This window comes from Trematomus bernacchii, unplaced genomic scaffold (genome assembly GCF_902827165.1).
Source record: "Trematomus bernacchii unplaced genomic scaffold, fTreBer1.1, whole genome shotgun sequence".
NCBI classification, from domain to species: domain Eukaryota; kingdom Metazoa; phylum Chordata; class Actinopteri; order Perciformes; family Nototheniidae; genus Trematomus; species Trematomus bernacchii.
The window spans coordinates 18,466,539-18,487,287 of NW_022987720.1; the positions used below are offsets into that span (position 1 = coordinate 18,466,539).

General features: G+C 44.6%; 1 protein-coding gene across 1 annotated transcript in view; it reads left to right on the forward strand.

The window, feature by feature from the left end:
- LOC117492754 (BAH and coiled-coil domain-containing protein 1) overlaps positions 1 to 20,662 on the forward strand; it is a 60,819-nt gene extending 40,157 nt beyond the window's left edge. The window contains exons 8-30 of the mRNA XM_034143135.1: positions 4 to 203; positions 658 to 810; positions 2,024 to 2,301; positions 2,661 to 3,006; positions 3,822 to 4,736; positions 6,119 to 6,288; positions 6,401 to 6,537; positions 6,751 to 6,864; positions 9,561 to 9,675; positions 9,976 to 10,210; positions 10,334 to 10,519; positions 11,394 to 11,567; positions 11,702 to 11,985; positions 12,131 to 12,208; positions 12,670 to 12,799; positions 12,897 to 13,011; positions 13,588 to 13,663; positions 15,970 to 16,078; positions 16,188 to 16,304; positions 16,410 to 16,571; positions 16,718 to 17,973; positions 18,123 to 18,359; positions 18,480 to 20,662. Of these exons, the coding sequence (XP_033999026.1) occupies positions 4 to 203; positions 658 to 810; positions 2,024 to 2,301; positions 2,661 to 3,006; positions 3,822 to 4,736; positions 6,119 to 6,288; positions 6,401 to 6,537; positions 6,751 to 6,864; positions 9,561 to 9,675; positions 9,976 to 10,210; positions 10,334 to 10,519; positions 11,394 to 11,567; positions 11,702 to 11,985; positions 12,131 to 12,208; positions 12,670 to 12,799; positions 12,897 to 13,011; positions 13,588 to 13,663; positions 15,970 to 16,078; positions 16,188 to 16,304; positions 16,410 to 16,571; positions 16,718 to 17,973; positions 18,123 to 18,359; positions 18,480 to 18,689 (5,797 nt within the window). The 3' untranslated portion in view covers positions 18,690 to 20,662. The remainder of the gene's footprint in view (positions 1 to 3; positions 204 to 657; positions 811 to 2,023; positions 2,302 to 2,660; positions 3,007 to 3,821; positions 4,737 to 6,118; positions 6,289 to 6,400; positions 6,538 to 6,750; positions 6,865 to 9,560; positions 9,676 to 9,975; positions 10,211 to 10,333; positions 10,520 to 11,393; positions 11,568 to 11,701; positions 11,986 to 12,130; positions 12,209 to 12,669; positions 12,800 to 12,896; positions 13,012 to 13,587; positions 13,664 to 15,969; positions 16,079 to 16,187; positions 16,305 to 16,409; positions 16,572 to 16,717; positions 17,974 to 18,122; positions 18,360 to 18,479) is intronic.
- The last annotated feature ends 87 nt before the right edge of the window (positions 20,663 to 20,749 follow it).

Below are 20,749 nucleotides of genomic sequence, written 5' to 3' on the forward strand. Positions count from 1 at the left end.
CAGGGATAATAAGGAAAGGGTGGAATTTGCAAGAATCCACCCCTCCAACAGCTGTCATGGAGACCTCACCTCTCATCTCATGGTCCCAGGAGGGACTTCCCTCCAGCCTGGCCAATTAGGAGATCCTGCTGCACATTCTGTTCACCATCACTGGATGCCAAGAACTGGAAGCCCATCCCTCTGGATGACAGGACACTCTTATGGTAAAATAATATTGAGTACTTAAGAAATTAAGATTATTCCAACAGTGTGACTTTTTACAGTGTTGCAGATCATGTAAATAAGGCAGTCTTGTCCTGTTTTAACCATTTATGGAAGAGTTAAAAAACAAAGGTGTTTATACGCTCTGATGACCTACAGGTCAATTATTCTTGCTCAGCAGAACATTTTGAGTTGGCTTTAGTGCCTGCAGAGCTATGTGTCATTTGAAAGTGGTGCATAATACAGCTGCTGAAATATTACATTACCTGAAGAGAGAACATATTTAAATCTAAGCACGTTTTTAATTGTTCACGGTCAGGATTAGAATTGATTTTATAATGAAGTGATTATGATTGGTAGTTGGTCGTTGTATATTTGTAACAGTGATTTACCCAGTACCACTATGTGGTGGGTATATACATCTAACCTGACATGCTTTCTATAAACCATGAATAGGTCATTCAGCACTGCACCAGAATCTACCCCCAGGTTTCTCTACAGCCATGTCAGGCCCTCTGCAGCCAGTCCTGCCTCTGCCTCAGGACCCCTCTGCCCAGCTGGTGGTCCTGCCCTCTGAGCCTTCCAACCATCCTGCGACGCATCACCTGGGTATGCATAACTTTGCTTTCTCCTCTGTATACCCTAGCTTACTTTTGAAGAACTTTGAATGTGTATGCATGTACAGCCTCGCACATGAACGTTAACATTAACAGAACTGTTGTTAGTTCATCAGCAGTCTTCACAGGATCCCTCCCTGTGAAGACTGCTGATGAACTTCCCTTTAAGGGGCCCATTCAGAGAGACACACACACACCACAATTCAAACATTTCCTGCGCACCACCTGCTCAGCCCAGCAGGAATAGGGCTTTCATTGGTTTAGAGTACTCATCCAGAGCAACCCCACACACATGCACACACTGAGTACCACGTCACAGAAAGGGGAAGTGTGAAAGTGCGGGAAAGATTCAGTGAGCAGGCTGTGACATATAATTAGCTCACAATCCTGGATAGTAAGTTTCCCTTTGTGCTCACCAGGAGTTTTAGCCAAGAGGGTTAGTTCTTCTACAAAACGTATCTAAGGTATTTTTGGTGTGTCTTTGAGAAAAGGGTTAAGGGACGAGTCAAAGGTGAACAGGTTTTTGGGGTTACTTCAGTGTAGACCCACTTCTTCGGAAATTGGACCTCTGTCATAGCACAACACCCACACCAAGCTGTACTGGTCCTTGAAGCCACAACATGAGTAGGTTATCTACACAGACATGGGAACTGAGCTTCCTGCTGGGCCCTTTCACAGACCCTTTTCAGCTAATGTTGCTGGACAGGTCAGAGTTTTGGATGGAAAGTCCACACTGAATGCTCCGGCGAGACAAACATTTCCAGTCCAGTATTTTGACCTCTGATCAAACTACAGCCAACCTCATCTGTTCACATTTCATCATTGTCATGACTTTTTTTTTTTCGCCATTCCAGCAAATTCTCAAGACAGTTCTTAAGAGACAGCTTTCTGTTTAGAGCGGGGGAGAGTGTGGGATTGCTGCTGCCTGGGGAGATGTTGTTCTGCGAAGTCAAAAATATTTTTTCTGAACACATTTGTGGTTGCTATAAAATGTGAATACAATGATTTTTTTAAATGATCCATAATGATTTCACTGTCTTACAAATGGGTGCGTAGGAGGTAGATAATGACAGGATAAGGATATGAATATCACAATGTTGTGTTGAATCCAAAGGAAAAAGGTTGCCTAAGTGTGTATGCACGTGCGTGTCTTTTTGTTCTAAGGTAGCCCCCTCCGTTACAATCCTCCTCCTTTTTCTCATTAGATGTGATGGAGCAGCCAGGGCTGTGGCCCCCTGTGTATGGCGCCCGGGGCCCACCCTCCCACATGCAGCATCCTGCTGTGTACTCCCGATCCCAGTTTCTACGGCAACAGGAGCTGTACGCTCTCCAACAGCACCAACAGCTCCAGCATCAGCATCAACATCAGCACCAGAGCCACCAGTCGCAGCAACCACAACCACAGTCTCAAACCCAGCAGCAGCAGCAGCATGGGGCTGCGCATGGCATCGACATCCAACATCATGCCACTCAAAACTCACAGGTGATTATAAGTCAAAGAATGCAAGAAACATTACAATTTCAGTATATTTGTATCTATATATACACACATATAAAAGATAGCAAGTCTCAAGCAGAGTGAGTGAGTCAGCCTCACTCTCTCACATGACTACAGCCTATTTTTTAACTCACCTAAAATGTTTTGGGATTTGCTGACTTTGTAACAGGGATTGAGTAAATCACTGAATATAGGCAGCAGAGCAAGTAGCTTTAAATGTCAATATTGCAAGCAATTGGTAATTACAGTGCCAAAATATGAATTCACATGTTTTAGATCTTCTAGATTTGTAGGGCCCTTCAGTAAATGTGAAAATGAAAATAACAATTTTTCAAATGCCATAGATGCAGAAAGGGCCGGATGAGCCCTCTGTGGAACTACAGGAACTCATTTCAGAACCCAGAACGTCCAAACCTGCCAAGCCCTACACTTATAACGCACCTCGGAGGAATACCCCTCCCCCCGGGGCCTGTGCCACTCACCTGTCCCCTTGTTGCCAATCCCCTTCACTACGGCCACATCCCAGAAGCACTCCCTCTACACCCTGCCCTGCTCCCAGCCCTGCCGCAGCGGCCCCTCACTCGCCTGCCATCAGCCCTGCCCCACACCAGATACCCAAGGGGGCCGAATCCCAGGACAAGCGAGGAGAGGGACATCCCCCTCAGGACTACCCACAGTGTCTGGAGCCTGGTGAGAATAAGCAAACATATGTATATGCAAATAAAACGTTTTCAAGCCGCCTCTCATGGACTGCATGCAATTGCTTCATTAAAAGCCATCAAATAACATGCCGTTTGTATTTAGTTTGAGATTTAAAACTAAATATGGCAGACACAGAAAGAGAAAAAGAATTGTAGGGAATTTGTTTTACTTTGTAAATTATACCCAGTGGTAATTGGAATTGCTACTGTCTTAAATGATCCTTTTTCTCTGCTGGTGTTGTGGTAATATGTGTGGTTGGCTCTGTTGGCAAACCCCTGATTGACTGAACAGCTCAAAGCTACAGAAAATGGCTGCTGGCTGAGCTGGGGCTTTTCACTACCGTTACTTCGGTAATGACTGAGAAACACCTCAATAGCAGCCCTCACCTCTCCTCCACCCCCCCCCCCCCCGGCCCCGCACTCTCTTCATCATCATTAATGCCTGGCTAACGGCCGCCGCACGCCAGAGGAATTGTGTCAGGTGCTCTGATAAACCAAAGCCTGGCACACTTCAAAAAACCCACTCACACAACGTTGCATGTGGTCCTCTACCCTTCTTACTGCTGGGAGATTAAGGCAGAATGCATTTCCTTTTTCTGGGTTTCATCACCTCAAAAGGTAGCCAGGGGACTAATCTCAGAGAGGCCCTGATGTGAAAGGACTTTTGATTTGCATACCATTTATCAGCCAAATATAATTTAGGAAATAATGTCACTGAGATATTTTTGTGAGAGTTATATCAGAAATGTTTCTCTTATATTGACAATTAATGATTTAATTATCTATATTTCCTTCTCTCTATAGACTTGCCCCCTGGATACACCTACCCTGCAATTTCCATGGGCTACAGGAGCGGGCCCTCCCCCCAGGATGTTCGACTCGCTGAGCCAGCTGATCTGGAATCAGTCCAAGTGGAGCCTGCTGAGCATGCTCCCGAGTCTCTCTCCAGTCTGGGGGAGGAGCTAGACTGCCAAGTGGTTGTCAGGCCCCTCCCAGGGCCACTCCCATCGGAGGAAGTGCAGAATGCAGAGGAGGAAAGAGTTCTGGAACAGCGGGAGGAGGAAGACGTAGCAGCGGTGAGAACATCCAACTATGTGCCTGGAGAGAAGGAGGTGGAGGAGCAGGGGCCCGCTGAGGAAGAAGTGCAGGTTTGCCCCCCTGCTAAGAGCCCAGTGTGCGAGGCTGCTTTGTGTCCAATGCCGCTTTCAACAGAGGAGCCTGAACAACCAGAAGTTGTCGTCACCTTTGAAGATGACGATGCGGCGGTTATTGAGGAGGGCCAGGTCAACAGGACCAGAGAGAAGGAGCCAGAGCTGCCCACCATCATCGAGCTTGACCCTGCTTCCCCTGCAGCTCCTGGGCCTCAGTCCTCGGCCATTGAGGGAGCAGAGGACAGCGACCAGGAACAGAAGAGCAAGATGACCCCTGATGACACCACACTGGATTTTGTGTCTCTTTCCCCTGCCTCAGTTATTTCCCCGAGCCCGAACCAGGAACCTGTCGCAGCGCCCACAAAGCCTCTGGTCCCCTGCTACTGGAGTCTGGAGTTGCTGATTGCGGCTGCCTTCTGCACAGACGTACCTCCATTCCCCTTGTATCCTCATAGCACCCCGTCAGTTGTCCCCTCAAAGCCCAACCCCCACCACGGTATGGAGCTCCTGAGTGAGCTGGCAGATCTGGAGCTACAACAGCAAAAGCGCACCAGTGGAAAAAGCCAGGGTGAGGGACAGTGTGTCTTCCTTAACTCACATAACACACATCAACAATGCACACAAAAAACACAATCCTATCAGCACAATGCACCTCATTCCCGTAGTTTACCCTCATTCTGCTCTGCGTCCACTGAGACAAACTCCCACTCCCCCCCCCAGGCCTAGCCTCCGTCGCTCTGCATTCCCTCCCAGATACTTCTCTCTTCCTGCTGGTCTTGAGAGCCTCTGGTGGATTGCAACATCTCCCCAGAGAAGATGTCTGCATGCCTGCTTGCCGTTTCTCTTCTTTGGTGTGTTAAAAGGCACTTTTATTTTCTAAAAGGCTGTTCTAACGATGCACAGGCCTCAGGAGAGGCAGTAGAAGCAGGAGGACAGGGCTGAACAACTACTGAGGGGTGCACACCTCCCTTTCTCGCTCCCTCTCTTTCCCTTCCAGCTTTCCTCAGGGAGCTGTCTCTCTGTCTCTCCATTCCGCCGCTGTTTGATCCACACAAGTGCACAAACGCACACGCAAAATTGCAAATACGCACATTAAAAAGAGAGAGACATACCAATTGGCTTCGCTCTCTCTCCCCCACACACGTTACTGAAAGTTAGTGTGTAATCACAAAAGCAGTCGATGTTTTCAGCACCCTGGAGCATTGCCTGGCTAATTAGACCCCATTGTTTTAAAGTGCCTTTAAAAGCTTCCTTGTTTTTCAAAGCGCCATGTGTTTTTTGTATTCATGCAAAAGGATGTTTTGTGTTTACCACAGCATCCTAATGCATTTAACTGCTCCCGAAAGAGGGTTCTATAAAAAGGGTATCATCAACTGATACCAGAGTCACTGATGTTGTCTTTGTGAAGCGATAGTGTTGACAGCTCAACGAAGTGGCACATGTCAAGTCACAACAATAGGCTTTACCAAAACAAGCACTAAAACAAGTGGAAAGGATGAGTATTTTTATTTATAGATGGAAAGATTCTCGATAGTGTTACTCCACAAACAAAATGTCATATTCTTTCTTTGTCACAACACTGCAACTGCCTTTATCTTAGTCCATAGTCCATAATGGCAGTTCAGTCAGTTCCATAGGTGGACAGTTAGAGCTTGGCCCAGATGGTCTTTGACATAGTAGCATCTGGTTACTCCACATTGATTTAACCTCTTAAACAATATGCCCCTGGTTCCTCATCCTGGTTTATTGCACAATTTCTTTCTTTCTCACCATTTATCCGCCATATCACAATCTTTATGGCATCTTTAATGCCAAATGTGCACTGACTTTTCTTTACTTAGACATTAGCTTCTTTAGGCACATTTTAAGGCTTTGTTCAAATATCTCTTCTTAAAATCAAGCATGGATTGACACAATATGACCCAAACAATCATTTTGTTCCCGTTACAGAAGATGAGCTGCTGATGTTTGACCTCCAGAGCCTTGCTACCCTGGCCACTGCCCGTGCTCTGGAGATGGGCTCTGAGGAAGGCAGTACTTGTGGTTCAGGGCAACACTTCCCCGCCCGCAGGATCCTCAATTTACGTAGGAAATGCAGCTGGACACCTCGCAATGAACCAGTAAGATCCCGGTGTTAATGCCTTGAATTAGAATGCCCCTATCAAGTTGAAATGTCTTTGATTTTAGGATGTGTTTAATATTAAAAATAACCATAAATGATGTGCCCCTCAGGTGTGCCCGGCCAAAGGTAGCATGGAAACAATGGACGGTCCTGAACTTGCAATGCGTGTGAAGTTGGCTGAGCTACAGCGGCGCTACAAAGAGAAGCAAAAGGAGCTGGCCAAACTTCAGAGGAAGCACGATCATCAGTGAGTGTGGCTCAATCCTCCTTACTAATGCCCGCCCTTTGCATTCAGAGATTTCAAAAGTAATACAAACTTTAAAAAATCAACTGTCCTCAAGTATCAGATGATACCTTTTCTTAATTATTTGCTGCGCCATCATTTTGAGTTAAGATATGTTTTTGTATCCCAGACTTTGTCTCTCTTTTCCTCACTGTTTAAATCTGTGTTTGCAAGCAGGAAAGAGGAAACACCCCGAAGCCCAGCCAGACGGGGACCGGGACGGCCAAGGAAGCGGAAACCTACCCTCACCTCAGGTCCAGTGTCCTCATCCGAGGGCCAAAGAAAAGTCAAGTAAGTATCACAAGCCCATCTACGCTGGCTGGCTATAATCCAATCTTGCCTGAAAACCCCCTCAGTATCTCTGGAGTACAGGGACTGCCTCTCATTGGCATGAACAGGAAATAGGAGAACACACAGCTGAACCATTCAAGGAAGTCCCCATTTCTAGTCTAACCAACACAGGAGTTAATTGTATTACAGCAGAGGTGTCATTCGTGGGTTTATCTGCTAGTACAGAATGTTTATATGTGCTTGATATATGGACTACACATACCTAGACTGCTCACAAGTCTCATTAGGCTTCAACCCAGCTAATCTTCAACCTATGTGGCATGACTGTAGAGCATGTTGAGCTTAGCTAGGCAGGGTAGGGGGGAGCTGGCTGCTGGGGGGGGGGGGGGGGGCTCAGTGACAGGCAGAGGATGTCATTAGAGTACTGTGAATTCTCCTGTAATCTGTCCCAGCAGCAGGAATGTGACACACCACTGCCATAACCGCCCTGCGGGGTCACCAGGGGTCCAAAGGATAACATGATGGTCAGACAGTCCAGGCACTCAGTGATAAGCTGACATTTAGAGCTCTAATACTATGTACATGCGCATATAAGGAAAAAAACAATTAGTGGAATACAGTGAGCAGAGCAAAAAAGAAAAAAAAGAAAGACAGATAAAGCCATACTGATTGCAAGGATGATATTCAAGGAAAAAGGACCCTGCTATTTCTAAAAATTGGTTGATGGAGTTTTAGCTATTTAAAAAAAAAGGGGTGTTAGTGCTATTTGGTGGATGTGATAAACCAAAAGGTTCTAGAGGATAAAGGTTTCCTGTGCGGCTTCAATTAGCCTTGTCATCAGGGGTTTGAAAGGCTTAGAGCACTAAATGTCACCTCGCAGCATTCCCTCTCTCTCCATCTTCCCCCTCCTCTTTCTTTGCTGTGGTTTCTGGGCAACCGTCCACCATGTTCCCAGCTGCCCCTTTGCGGTGTCACCTCCACTCTCCTTCCATCCATGCACCCCTGCCCCCTCGCCAGGCCAGCACTGATCCGAGTACAGACACTGATGCTGGGTGACAATGACACCAAAATGAAAGGGTAAGGGGCCAGGGCCCTGCAGCAAAGTACAGTGGAGGGAGGGAGGGTGGGGGGGCCGACAGGGGGTTTGTGTGGTGTTTTGCAGACCACAATACAGTAAGCCGCAGCAGAGGCACCTTTTTTGGAGGCAGCCAGGCTGTTCACCCTTTTGTTGATGTGTGTGTACAATGCAGAGGAGAATGACATGACACATCTGAACAAGGGAGAGGCAGACAGGGGACTGATTAGCCCCATGTTGCTTACACGGCAGGGTTATGTAAAAGCATGTACTGCACATGCCACTCATGCCGCTACAAGATACTGATGCTTGGGTGCTGTGACGGAGGGCAGTGGGTCAGTGGGTAACAGCCCACCGGTTAAGCGTCTCCCGACTTATTTTGCTTGAACCACAGGAAGTGTGTGTGTGTTTTAGTGAGCGATAACTCCAAACCCTCCCTGCTCGCACATTCTTTGCATCTGCACAATTAGATATGGATGCATCTGTGTGCTCATGGGCATTAATGCAGGGATTGTTTGTTTTTGTGGGTGCCTGTTACTCCTGTGTGGTAGAGCCCTGGCGTCCTTTGTGGGGCTGCTTTGATTGGGGGGAAGGCTGGAAAGAACTGCTGCTATCCAGCAAACCCTGCTAATCAATTCTGTTTAATTAGTCACTGTACGCTCAGCCCCCCACCGAGGGGAGGGACTCTGTCATATTGTGTTTGTCAGCAGCGGAAGGCAAGCCGTGGCGGGATCTGCCTCACAGACAACTCACACTTCACTGACGCCTCTGACGCTCTCCCGCCCTTCAGTGAGCAGACAGTCCCACTGCCCGACAAACGCCTGCATTTGGTTATAGATGCACGCTGACACACACTTTTGATTATGATTTTAAACGAGTTTAAATTCATTGTTCAGATAAACACTTAAACACACATTTGGTTCCAAACAATGTGCAGTTACAGAATTGTATAAATATGCAACAAAGAACAAACATGAAATGTTAAATGCGCTTTATTTATCTACTTCACATTTAAACCCTGCCTACTCGGTAAATGTGACTGATTTCCTCGGCTGCACGCACACTAGGAGAGGGGAAGTTAATCGTTTGTTTGAGCATGGCCTGGCTCACGTCGGTGTGGTCTATGGGCAGGCTTCCAGAGGGAAAATTCAAGGGCATTTGGAGTGGTTGGCCTGTGATGCTGCTCAGCGTAGGGGAAAGAGTGTGCCACAGTGATATGAAAATGCAACTGGAGAGCTATGATATTCACTGAGAACAATAGAGCCGCATACAAATGCAATGCCTTCCAACCATTCAGCGCATCTTTCAAAGCAATGCAGTGCTTCACAAGCTGCACAGACACTCCCCAGATGAAGCGTTAAGGCTTCTTATGCCACACTGCCCTCGAACAATCCCAGGTTCCTTGTTAGATCACAATTTTTTCAAGTGTATGGTTCAGACACCGGGCTCTCCATGTCCTTTTTTGTCATGCTGTTCATCAGACAGAGAAAGGAGACTTATTAGATCCCAGAGAGAGGTGACTCAACTCCGTTTCCCCCTGTGATGTCCTACCCCCTCTTTTTCTTTCAAACCACCGCCGTTCTTTTTCTAATGAATGCTTCTCCCTTGTTTTGACTGGCAGGTCGATTGGGGCGGGGCTTGCCCTGTCGCCTGAGGACCTAGGAGGGGGCGGAGACAGCCAGAGAAGGAAGAAGAGGCTGTCCAGTCAAGGCTTTGAGCGCCTCAGCAGCACACAGGTCAGAATCCCCTTGTCCTCCTCCGTTTTGCCCTTTATGCAACATGAAATTAAAGAGACCTCGCTTTGTTTCTTTGCTTTTGATATATTCTTTTGTTGCACACTATTCCTAATTAGTTGCTACCCTCAGGAGTCAAATCCTCTGCTCTCGGTCTTAATATCTTTTTCATTGGAGCTTCTACTGTTCCTTTTTCTTCCCTGTGTGTGAACAAATGAGAGCCTTCTCCCTCTGACGTTCTGATGCTTTTGCAGCTGCTGTGACCAGGAGTGTAACTGGCTTTCTCATCTCTCTCTGTTGCAGCAGATAAAAGCACAGGGCTGCAGAAAAAGCAGTCTTCACAGCATTCTCAGCTCCAAGCTGGCCGATGATGTGACTCAGCTCAAACAGAAAGCCCAGGGTAAAAAAATGCTCTCAGGGACGGGCTCTAGGGACAAGGAGGTTTCGCCTTGCAACTCCAACCCCAAGCATGGACACAGAAGCCAGGGCTCAAGCAAACCTGAGTTCAGGCGAGAGTCTGGGGGACAAAGTGACACAGGTAGATGCTGCCAGACAATAGTAATGATTGTACCTCATACCGTTTGGTTTTAATATGCACAGTGCAGTGTTTTATTTTCATTCTTAACCTAGATATGTAATTGTTTTTTGCAATTTCTTTCAGCAGCCAGTGTGGACAGTGGCCCCCAAGATATCTGGTCTGGACTAGTGCACCGTGGACGTAAAAAGGGATCCACCACCCCGACACAGGGCTCCTCCCGTCCCAGAGCAAGGAATGTCCGTGGCCAGAGGCAGGAGGCAATGGAAGAGGGGGAGAGCTCCCCTACAGAAAGTGACTCCTCTGATCAAGGTGAGGCAGAGACTACTGAGAGCTACTTAGGAGACAAATACTGTGATGGTAAATTAAACTAACCACAGCAAATGAATAAAACATTGTCCTCTTATAGTAACAAATACTGGGTGGGTTTCCTGTTCTTGACCATTTTTGTTGGCAAGTTTAACTGTGTAAACACACACACACACACACACACAACTGGGTTCTACACTCCCACAAACACAGACAATTGAAGGCAATTGAGGACCTCTCATCGGCTAGTTATGGAAGTGTATAATAGAACAGATGAAAAAAGAAATGCTACCGAAAATATATAAGCAATGGCTGCAGTGCTTAAAGGACATTTGACAAGTTAAAAATAAAGCAACAACTACTAAGATATCGTTTTTATTACAGAAACATTGGGTAAAAAAACACCCTATAAAATCCAGCAGGCCTTTTGTCAATTTGTTAATCCCTTTGAAGGCAACGAGTTGATTAAATAGGTGTTGATACATGTTTTGTAATGGACAGGGGTTTGGTGGACATTCGACACCTCAGCGATCGCCTTGTTTGCTGTTCTGGGCTAGATGTGCGGCCACAGCTGTGGACATTTGCCTGTAAGATGCTTTGACAGCCCTAGAGACTAGCAGCATGAGTCAAAGAGCTGCTTGAAAACATGCACATTAGCTCTGTGACATGTGGGTTCACATCATAAAATAGCACTGAGGGGAAAACACTTCATACATCATTCCTATGAAGAGTTAAGAGAGGATATTGAATTCTAATGAAGTGCCAGTGAATACTCGCTGGTAATGACGTAAAGAGATGGATTTGAGAAGCCATGTTAGTTTATAAAACTGGCTTCATAGTAGAATCCTAATGCTGTATTGTTTGCTATCTCCATTAGACGATGAAGAAGAGGAAGGCAGTTATGATACTGACCATACTCAAGACTACAGGATCCAACACCCCAGAGAGGTCACCTCTAGCTCCTGCATGACAGGTCCGAGTCCATCATCTGTTGTAAAACTAGAGGCCAACCAGAAAGCCAGGAACAAAAAACAAAGACAGGAGCTTTACGGTAAGACTGTCCTTTGAAACTGATTCATGAGTCAACAAAGCTGCCCCACATCTTCGTGGGAAGCGTCTGTTCCGTGTTTCTCCCGCTGGCTTTTAGGCTTTGTCTAAATCTGTTTCTCTAATTGAACTTCACAGGATCCCAGAGTCTGTCTGGAGCAGAAGGTGAAGTCAAAATAAGGAAGAAGACGCCTCGTAGGATAGGCCTGTCCCCTGCAGTCAAAAACCGGCATGAAGACCATCGGCCTGAAGGGGTCAGAAAGCCATGTGGGCCCAGGTCGAAGGAGCCTCGGTGGGGCAGCCTCGGGACCAGAGGCAACCGCTACCGGAGGGGCATGGGCCTGGCCACCTTCACCACCACCAGTGAGAGGCTAAAGAGGGCGACCCGCAAAAGCACAATGTTGAGAGGAGCCATCAATAAGGTCAGTAGAAAGTATTTGGATATATAAATGTTACATCATAAACATCTACTCAAAATGACTTTAATGGTATAACAATTCTGCACATAAATTACTGGGACTATAGTGGTGATATTTAACAATTCACCTTGTCCATTCTCATTAACAGAGAAGAAATTGCTGGTCGGGTGGGGCAACATCTTCACAGACTGAAGACAGCAAGGGACGAATAACCAAGGAGCAGAAGGTACTAGAACCGGAGAATACTAAAAGCACTCAATCCTCACTCAACAAGGAACAAGCAAACCACCAAACAGAATCCTATTCTCAAAAACTCCTTCCTACATTCTATTAACAATTCTGGTGATGTCTTACTGTCCCAGTTTTCTCACCCTGAGGATGGTTACTGTAGAACTATTAAAAGTACATCGCACATAGCCCAACCTCCTGCTGAGTAATCTTAGGGGAGAATAGGATAGGAGAAGAGATGTGAGAAGGGGGGGCGGCTCACACTTTCTGCTGTGACAGTGTAAGAAAAGGCTACTGATAGGAGATAGTACAGGCGCTGTGAAGCCCCCTGCGGTTAATTGCTACTTTGAGTACCATGCTAAACAATTTCTTCTTATTTTTTCCTATCACACTATCCATTGCCACTTTTATTTTGTATCCATTTATTCATCTGTGCGTCCCTTCTGTTGTACTTTACAGCCAAAGGGGCGAGCAGTGAGTCTGCTGCTGGAGAGCTTTGCGGCCGATGAGGGCTTTCAGATGGATGGCAGCAGCTTCTCAGAAGAAGAGGAGGACAGCAGCTGCTCTTACAGCAAAAAATGCCCGGAAGGCAAGAGATTACACAGGATATCTTGCAACAGTGTTTGAAGCTAGTTTCAGTGATGTGGTGAATTATTAAATGCAATGTTTGCCTTTTGCTTATACAGTTCCCAACTGTGTCCTGACCAAAGAGCTCTTGACTGATGGACTGAAGGTGCTGATCTGCAAAGAGGATGAGCTACTATACGCTGCAAGGATCCACACACTGGATCTCCCAGACATGTAAGCACACATTTGAAGTTCAAGTGATATAGCAGGGTTTTAACACACCTCATTTACATATTTTAATCATATTCTTCTATTCATTTAAGGAGGTTGTTGAGGTTGAAATCACAATAATAAGGGGCAGTTTATGTCAAAGTCAAAATAATAATATTACTTTTTGTGCTATATATCAATCTGGAAGGTTTCGATGTGAGTTGACAAGTGTTGGAGATATTGGCAATAAAAATGTCTGCCTTCTCTTGAATATAATGAAACTATACTGCAGTCAGGCCTACAAGGTGTAATGGGTAAGGCTCTTTAAGGATAAAGGAAAGAGGAATTTAGCATGATGGGACTAGAAGTGTCCACCAGTATCCAAGTTAGCCTATTTTGTATCCATCTTAATGTCATTCCTTAGCTTAAAAAACGCCATCCATACCTAACTGAGTGTTTATTTGGTTCTCCTGGCTCAGGCAGCAGAAAGATGTTTTAACAACAGCTGAGTGGGAGTCACATATGACATGTGAGCAAGGCGAGCATAATACAAGCATCTGAAAATATATTTTTCTCTCTCTGTTGTGCTTTATTCTCTAGCTTTAGCATTGTTATCTACGGTGAAAGAGGAAACCGCCCAAGAATCTATTCATTGGAGCAGCTGCTACAGGAAGTTGTAAGTTCACCCTGCTGCACAAAACACTCTTTGCTACAGGAAAAACCATCACTTGTTTGGTCTTCTTGGTCACTCAACACTTCTATTTCTCCTAAACATCCTTCTCAACCGCCGCAATCCTTCATAGCCTTTCAGCCTCTCTGTAGCTCTGCTGGTCCTTTAGTTTTCAGTCTTTAAACCGCCCTTGACGCCATTAAAACCCTTTAAATGCATATGAACATATGTGAGACAGGATCTTTGGGTTTGTGAGTGTGTGTGGGTGAGATAATCCTACAAACACCTGGATCCACTCACATTTTAAATGAAATAACTTAACATCTCATTGCTGCTCGAGTAAAATAGTTGTTTACTTTAGAGGATCAGATCAATACAAACAAAATGGCGTTTAAAGAGGGTTACGGTTGCTAATGATGACTGGAAATGATCCAATAGTGTAGAGCTATCCAACTTTCACACACATAATCTATATTTCACAATAAAATTGTTCACCCGTTTTAGTTTCTTTTTCAGTTGCAGCTGGTGTGGTTTTGATTTTTCTTTCCCTAAACCACAAGATCGTTAGGATCTGTAATTCTCACTCAAATTAAGATACAATTACAGTTTACGCAAGTCATTCATGAAATGAGACAATTATACACTGTAGAAACCGCATCACAGTCTTGGCTGGTGTACATTTGCATTTAGGTAACACGTGCTTCTTGGTGTGCTTTGTAACCGGGATAAAGTTATAGTGTTTACTTCAGCAGGTGACCTTTGTCCTATTTTTTTGGAGGATGCTGGTCATCATGCACTAATACAGTAGCAGCTAGGTCACCTAAAGCAAATACGTCATACCCACATCTTCTCCAACTGTGGACATAAGTCTTCACTATTGCCAAACAGGGCACAGGACGTGGTGTTTGCACACAAAAGAGTAAGTAGAGCAGAGTTTGACTTTGCGACATTGTTCCTTAGATTAATAACTGTTGCTGTCACTCTAAATGGGAGAAAGGAAAAGCAGCAAGGCATGGTAACATGAATTATAAGTGAGCTGCTTCTTTTTTAATCAAATGACTGGCAACACTTTCTCCTTTAAACCCTTGAAGAATTACTAGCCATAATGTTAATGTTTTGAGTCAAAGCAGGATAAAATGTTACGTAATTATTAACGGGACATTTTAAAACCTGGCATTTTTAACTTTCTTGTAACACTTGCTCAAAATAACCAGATTAATTCATTACTTGCAAATGATTCAATTACTTTCTTAAACAAACTACTTTTGTACAGTGTTAGGTTTTTGTTTATTTTCAGTATAAATTCAAGAGCACTCGAAATAAATCTACAGTTATATCTCCCGAATGGCCAAGCATTATTGTAACTGTCGTCAAGAAGTTATATACTAACTAAGCACTTACATACTAACTAAGCACTTATAAACTAACAAAGGACTGGCTTATCTAAAACCAGTTGAGTAGCACTTAAAATGGTTTGTCTCTTTGAAACCTGATGTACTTATATGATTCTGTTTTCTTCAAGTTTGTATCTTCTTGGTCGAATGCACTTACTGTAAGTCGCTTTGGATAAAAGCGTCAGCTAAATGAAATCAGTTTTCATCAGGTTCCTGTTGTTGGAGGACCACACATATTTGTCCATTTAGTATTTGACCACTTGCCTCCTCTGTCTCTCATCCATGTAAGCTCGCTCATACCAATTCTCCCAGCAGCTTCACACAAAGCACTTCTGGCAACTTATTTAAACACTCATTAGATAGCAGCTGGTCCTAATTATGCCATACTTCCACTTTCTTGTCTTTTAAATTAGTCCCAAAGCCATTTATTTGACTCTGACACCAATGCCCCGATTTCTACCGTGCTCCTTCACCCTCCCCCATGCACACACATACACACTCTAAACACACCCACATCCACACCTCATCAGTCAAAGGGTCCCTCGCCATGGCAACAGTAAATGAAAGCAACCTGAAAGAGCCCCCAGTGAGTGGCGGATGCTGGGGCTGCCTGCATTGTTGGAGGGAGGATCTGGCAACCTGCAATCACAAGCCCTCTATTCAGGCCCTCTTTAGTATTACTCAGCAAGTCAGGATTTACTGCATCATGGCTTCCGTTCCTTTCAGCCCTGACTGGCACATTGGCATGAGATAAGTGCCGCTTGGTAATGTGGCACAGTGGCTGCCCATGCACAATGCTCTAAGGCTCTCTCACTGTTTGTAAGCGAGTGTGTTGTGCATGCATGTCTGTCTGTCTGTCTGTGTGCGATTGTGTGTGGGCTGTAATGAATCCTAATTATGTTTTGGTCTTGCCTTCAGGTGCTGGATGTACGGCCAGAGTCGGAGGCTATACTCAATGAAGGAACCAGGGTGTGTGCTTTCTGGAGCGAACGTTCACGCTGCTTATACCCAGGTTACGTTCGCAGAGGTGAGACAACGGCTCTTTCTATATCCGTTTGTCCCGTGTGACCTATGTATCTTAAACTATATATTCAGTTGTATGTTTAAACAACATTTGGTGCTCTTGTCTCTTGCAGGTGCTTCATCTGATGAAGGGAAGCAAGCAGGAGTGATGGTAGAGTTTGATGATGGAGACAGAGGGAAGATTTCTCTCCCAAACATCCGCCTGCTGCCTCCAGGATACCAGATTTGCTGTAGGTGTCTCCTATTCTGTGGAACTGGGGATGTTCCCTTCCATGCTGAACTCTATTGTCTACCTGAAAGTAAATGTTAATAAGCGTCTGCCTCTTGTTCATCAGGTGGTGAGTCATTCCCTGCCCTGCATATACCCAGTGAGAAAACAGTCAGGAAGAGTTCCAGTCTGGAGCAGGCCCCTTTCAGTGGCAGACCTTCAGACCGATTCAACATCATCAACACTTTAACAAATAGCCAAACTTTAACTGTCCACAAAAGAAGACCTGGTAAGAATAATAATAACTTCTTCATTTCACCTTAAATTCCCTCATATGGGGTAGCATTGTTCTTTTATGGCTGCAGTATTACATCAAATGAAATGTTCCCAGAGACCTGTTTCATAATTTGCAATATTACATTTTGTTCACTCTAGGGAGGCCAAAGGGTTCTGGTAAAAAACAAAAGCAGCAGCAACAGCAGGCTGAGAATGCCAATAAAAGTCCTTCACCTTTCTTGGGTTGGCCTTCGTTGAGCAACAACAGGAAGCGGTCGTCGGACAACCTATTTCAGCTTAATGGGACACCCAGGAAGGTCTTAAGAGGGACAGAAGATGACTTCTTCCCCCTGTCTAGGACCCAGCCAATGTCCTCCACCCCAGCCAAAGGCCTTTTCAGCAGCAGCTCTTTTGAGGTGGACTCTTTCAGCAGCATTGCAAATGGCTACTCCTCTTTTTGTACTCAGTCTTCAGGGTCAGGTCCAGGTTTATCTCAGGGCGCAAGAAGTGGGCTGTATGCCCAGAAGCGCAGGCAAGATGACCTTGTGGTTCCAAGGAGCAGAAAGTCTGGACAAGAGTTCTTAGTCAAGTTAGATCATGAGGGAGTGACCTCGCCTAAGACAAAGAATAGCAAAGCTCTAATGCTGCGAGCTGGATCTTCAAGTGTGAGTGGTATGCCCAGGACAGAGTCGTACTCTCACCCAGTGCTGCTGGTTAAAGACAACAAAAAGGGTGGAGCCTCCAAAGTAGAACTCCTCCTGAAAGAAACCACACCTCAAAGAAAGCCCTCTTATTCTCTGCGTATGGATGAATATGGCGACCTGGGTTTCAGCTCTCACAGAGAGTGTCACAGCTCATACTCTGATCTGGATGATGATGATGAAGATGATGAGGAGGAAGAGAGGAGGAGGGCTGCAGTAGCTGCAGCCTCAGGAGGACTAAGGACGGCTGGCCGCTTCCTGTCTCGCCTCTCTGTCTCCTCATCGTCTTCTGGTTCTTCAAGCTCCTCTTCTTCAGGCTCTCTCTCTAGTTCCAGCCTGTGTTCCTCTGACAATGATTCCTCCTACAGCTCAGAGGATGAGGACAGTTCTACATTGATGCTTCAGAGTTGTCTAACTTCCCACCGGGGGCTTCTACAACCCTCTGAACCCTCAACTTCTTCAAGGCCACACTCGCATTCCTTTGTGGCCAAAGCTGTGGCTGTTTCTAATGTCAAAGGAGGCCCCCCGGACCAGGTCTCCAACAGCAAGTCCCTAAAGAGGAAAGAAAGCTCCAGCTCCACCTCTAAATCATCAAAGGATTTTGTAAAGAAACCTAGGATGCTTCCAGAGGAAACCTCATTTGTTCCAAGGCCCAAGATGTCTTCGTGCCTTGCAGGACGACCAATGTGGAGGTGGTCAGGAAACCCTACACAGGTAGGAATAGTTCGCCCATTCTTCTACTGCATGATTTTAGCAAAGATATATCCGCTTTTCTTTCATAATATCTTCCAATACTAAATCATTAGGTCAAGAGACATATTCATCATCAAACAATATTTGTTAATACGTCTTGTTTTCCACAGCGGCGAGGTCTAAAGGGCAAGGCGAGGAAGCTTTTTTACAAGGCCATTGTGAGAGGCAGAGACACAGTAAGTGTGGGTGACTGTGCTGTGTTCCTCTCCGCTGGACGTCCCAACCTCCCATATGTAGGTCAAATTGAGAACTTGTGGGAATCTTGGACCTCTAACATGGTGGTCAAAGTCAAATGGTTCTACCACCCTGAAGAAACCAAGCTTGGCAAGCGGCATCGAGATGGCAAGGTGAGCCGCTATGGAGGATAACATTTTACGGAGACTGTTAGTTATTTGTTAGAATCACATTCTTTCTCTGTTGGTTCATAAACAATACAATGAAACTTACCCTGTGCTCTCCCTCTACAGCATGCCCTGTACCAGTCGTGTCATGAGGATGAGAATGACGTCCAGACAATCTCTCATAAGTGCCAGGTAGTGAGCAGGAAGGAGTATGAGTGTCTGACTCACAATCAGAAGCCGAACAGTACCTTCCCAGACCTTTACTACCTGGCTGGGACGTACGATCCCACCGCTGGTCAATTGGTAACTACTGAAGGAGTTTCAATCCTGTGCTGAACCTCCATGAGGACACTACTGAAGGACTCCTTTGGAGGGAGGATATAAGTCCATGACTCTACCAACAAGACCATCCAGTCTGCGAAGACAACAAGTATTTCTTGGGTATGCCATGGAAAAGAATATCAGCACCAAAGCAGGGCTGTCTGAGGTTACACACTGGAGTCTATTGACCTCTAACCTCTTCTTGGGAGTGAAGGGCTTGTCAATAACTGGTTTAACCTTTCATGAAGAATAGAATAAAGTCTGGGTATTCCTGGACATAACAAAATTCAATATGTAAGGTTTTTTTTATCATCTAACTAATCTCTTTTTAATGGGTCTATGTGATAGACAGCTTCATACATGGTTTTAGGACTCATGTTTCTAGCTCCTATCATGTGTAACCAAAGGAGAGCTGAGAGTGCATTGAACTGTGAAAGTATCATGAGGCTGAGTAGTCTCTGTGGACCAATTCTTAAAAGGTAGCCTTACCTAAGGGAATGGAAACAAAAATGAGGCACGGGGCTTTACCTAGACCTCTTCATTCCAGGGAAGTTGAAAACATGTAAAGGATGTAAAGTTGATGTCTGTAAATATTTTGAATTTTTCCCAATCAAGCCATACACTTCAGTACCTCTCGCCTGTCTTAACTGTTCAGGTGTACATTGTATAGGTCAATTATTGTATTGTTGTCTGTTGTCTATATGTATATAAAAGGTATTTTATATAGGAGTTTATTGTATATATGAGATGTATCTTTCCATGTTTGCGATTGATTTATTTTTATATGGGTGTAGAATACATTACGTTGTTTTTCCTTAGCTTTGGGAAGTCAAGATTGGAGATGTTAGTGTTGCACTGCATATGCCCTGCTGAGACAGACGGAGCACAAAGACAGAAGGATTTATTCTATGACAGGACATGACTCACTTTCTGAGAGAGAGGGGTCATCCTGTTTAAAAAAAAAATAGGTCAAGTGGCTTTTTTCGTAAAAGTGTTCTGTTACTTTTCATTACTATTGTCCTTTTAAAAAAAAAACGTTTTTATTTATGTACTTCTCAGTTGGTCATCATCACAAGGCAGATCCCACTGGACTGCAGTCACGGGTCAACAATTATTTAAGATAAATGTTATGAGTATAATATTTTGACACAATATTTGTGTGTGATGAGTGTCCTGGCATCACTATAATCATGTCCACACAAATCAATTTAGAACAAGACCGGGTCTATTAGTGAAAATGTTTGAAATGAACACAGTTTGTCACATTACGACCTACAAAATACCAAAGTGTCTTTTAATATCTTTATTTCCTTTATTTAAATTGAACATATGTCAAGCACCTGTATTGAACTCGAATCAGAAATCACTGGTAAATTATAGAATACTTGTCCTCCACTATGTGCGTATATATTGGCTTTGAATTGTGACAATGGTTTCTTGCACATGTACCTGCAGATTTGTGTAGTGCAAACATGCAGCAAAATGCCACCTGGGAATGTGACTATAAGGTCAAGGTACTGACAAAGTAAGATGTTGAGTACTGACGACGTGTTGGAATTAGTCTATTTTAGTTTCATCAGCCATCTGTGTCTATTTTGTACAGTGCACGCACATACTCAATGCTAACTGTGAAGGACAATCAGATTCACAAAGCAATGGACATAGAGTAGGTTCACTCAATCTGAAAATGACTTGTGTTTATTTAATTTGTGCCAAGTACATTTTGTCTATTTTTTGTCTTGTTTGATATGCAATCCTGAGTATTCTTTGTTGACAAAGTTTAATTTTATTCGCCAACATTTTATTTATTGTCATTGTTGCTGTTTGTTCATGCCAAGAGCGCTTTATAAGAATGTGACATTGTTTTTCTTGATGTGATGTCGCATTTGCATTTCTTAAATAAAGCTGGTCTTGTAGAGGCCATCTAGTGAAAAGAAATAAAGCAACACTGGATCTTCTCATCCGCAAACCTCTGTGAATTAATTCTATTATTCTGGCTGTGTCCTCTTCATCTCACTGCACCTACCTTCTCCCATCAACATATTTATGTTAAACAGTTTTGTAATAACTAAGAT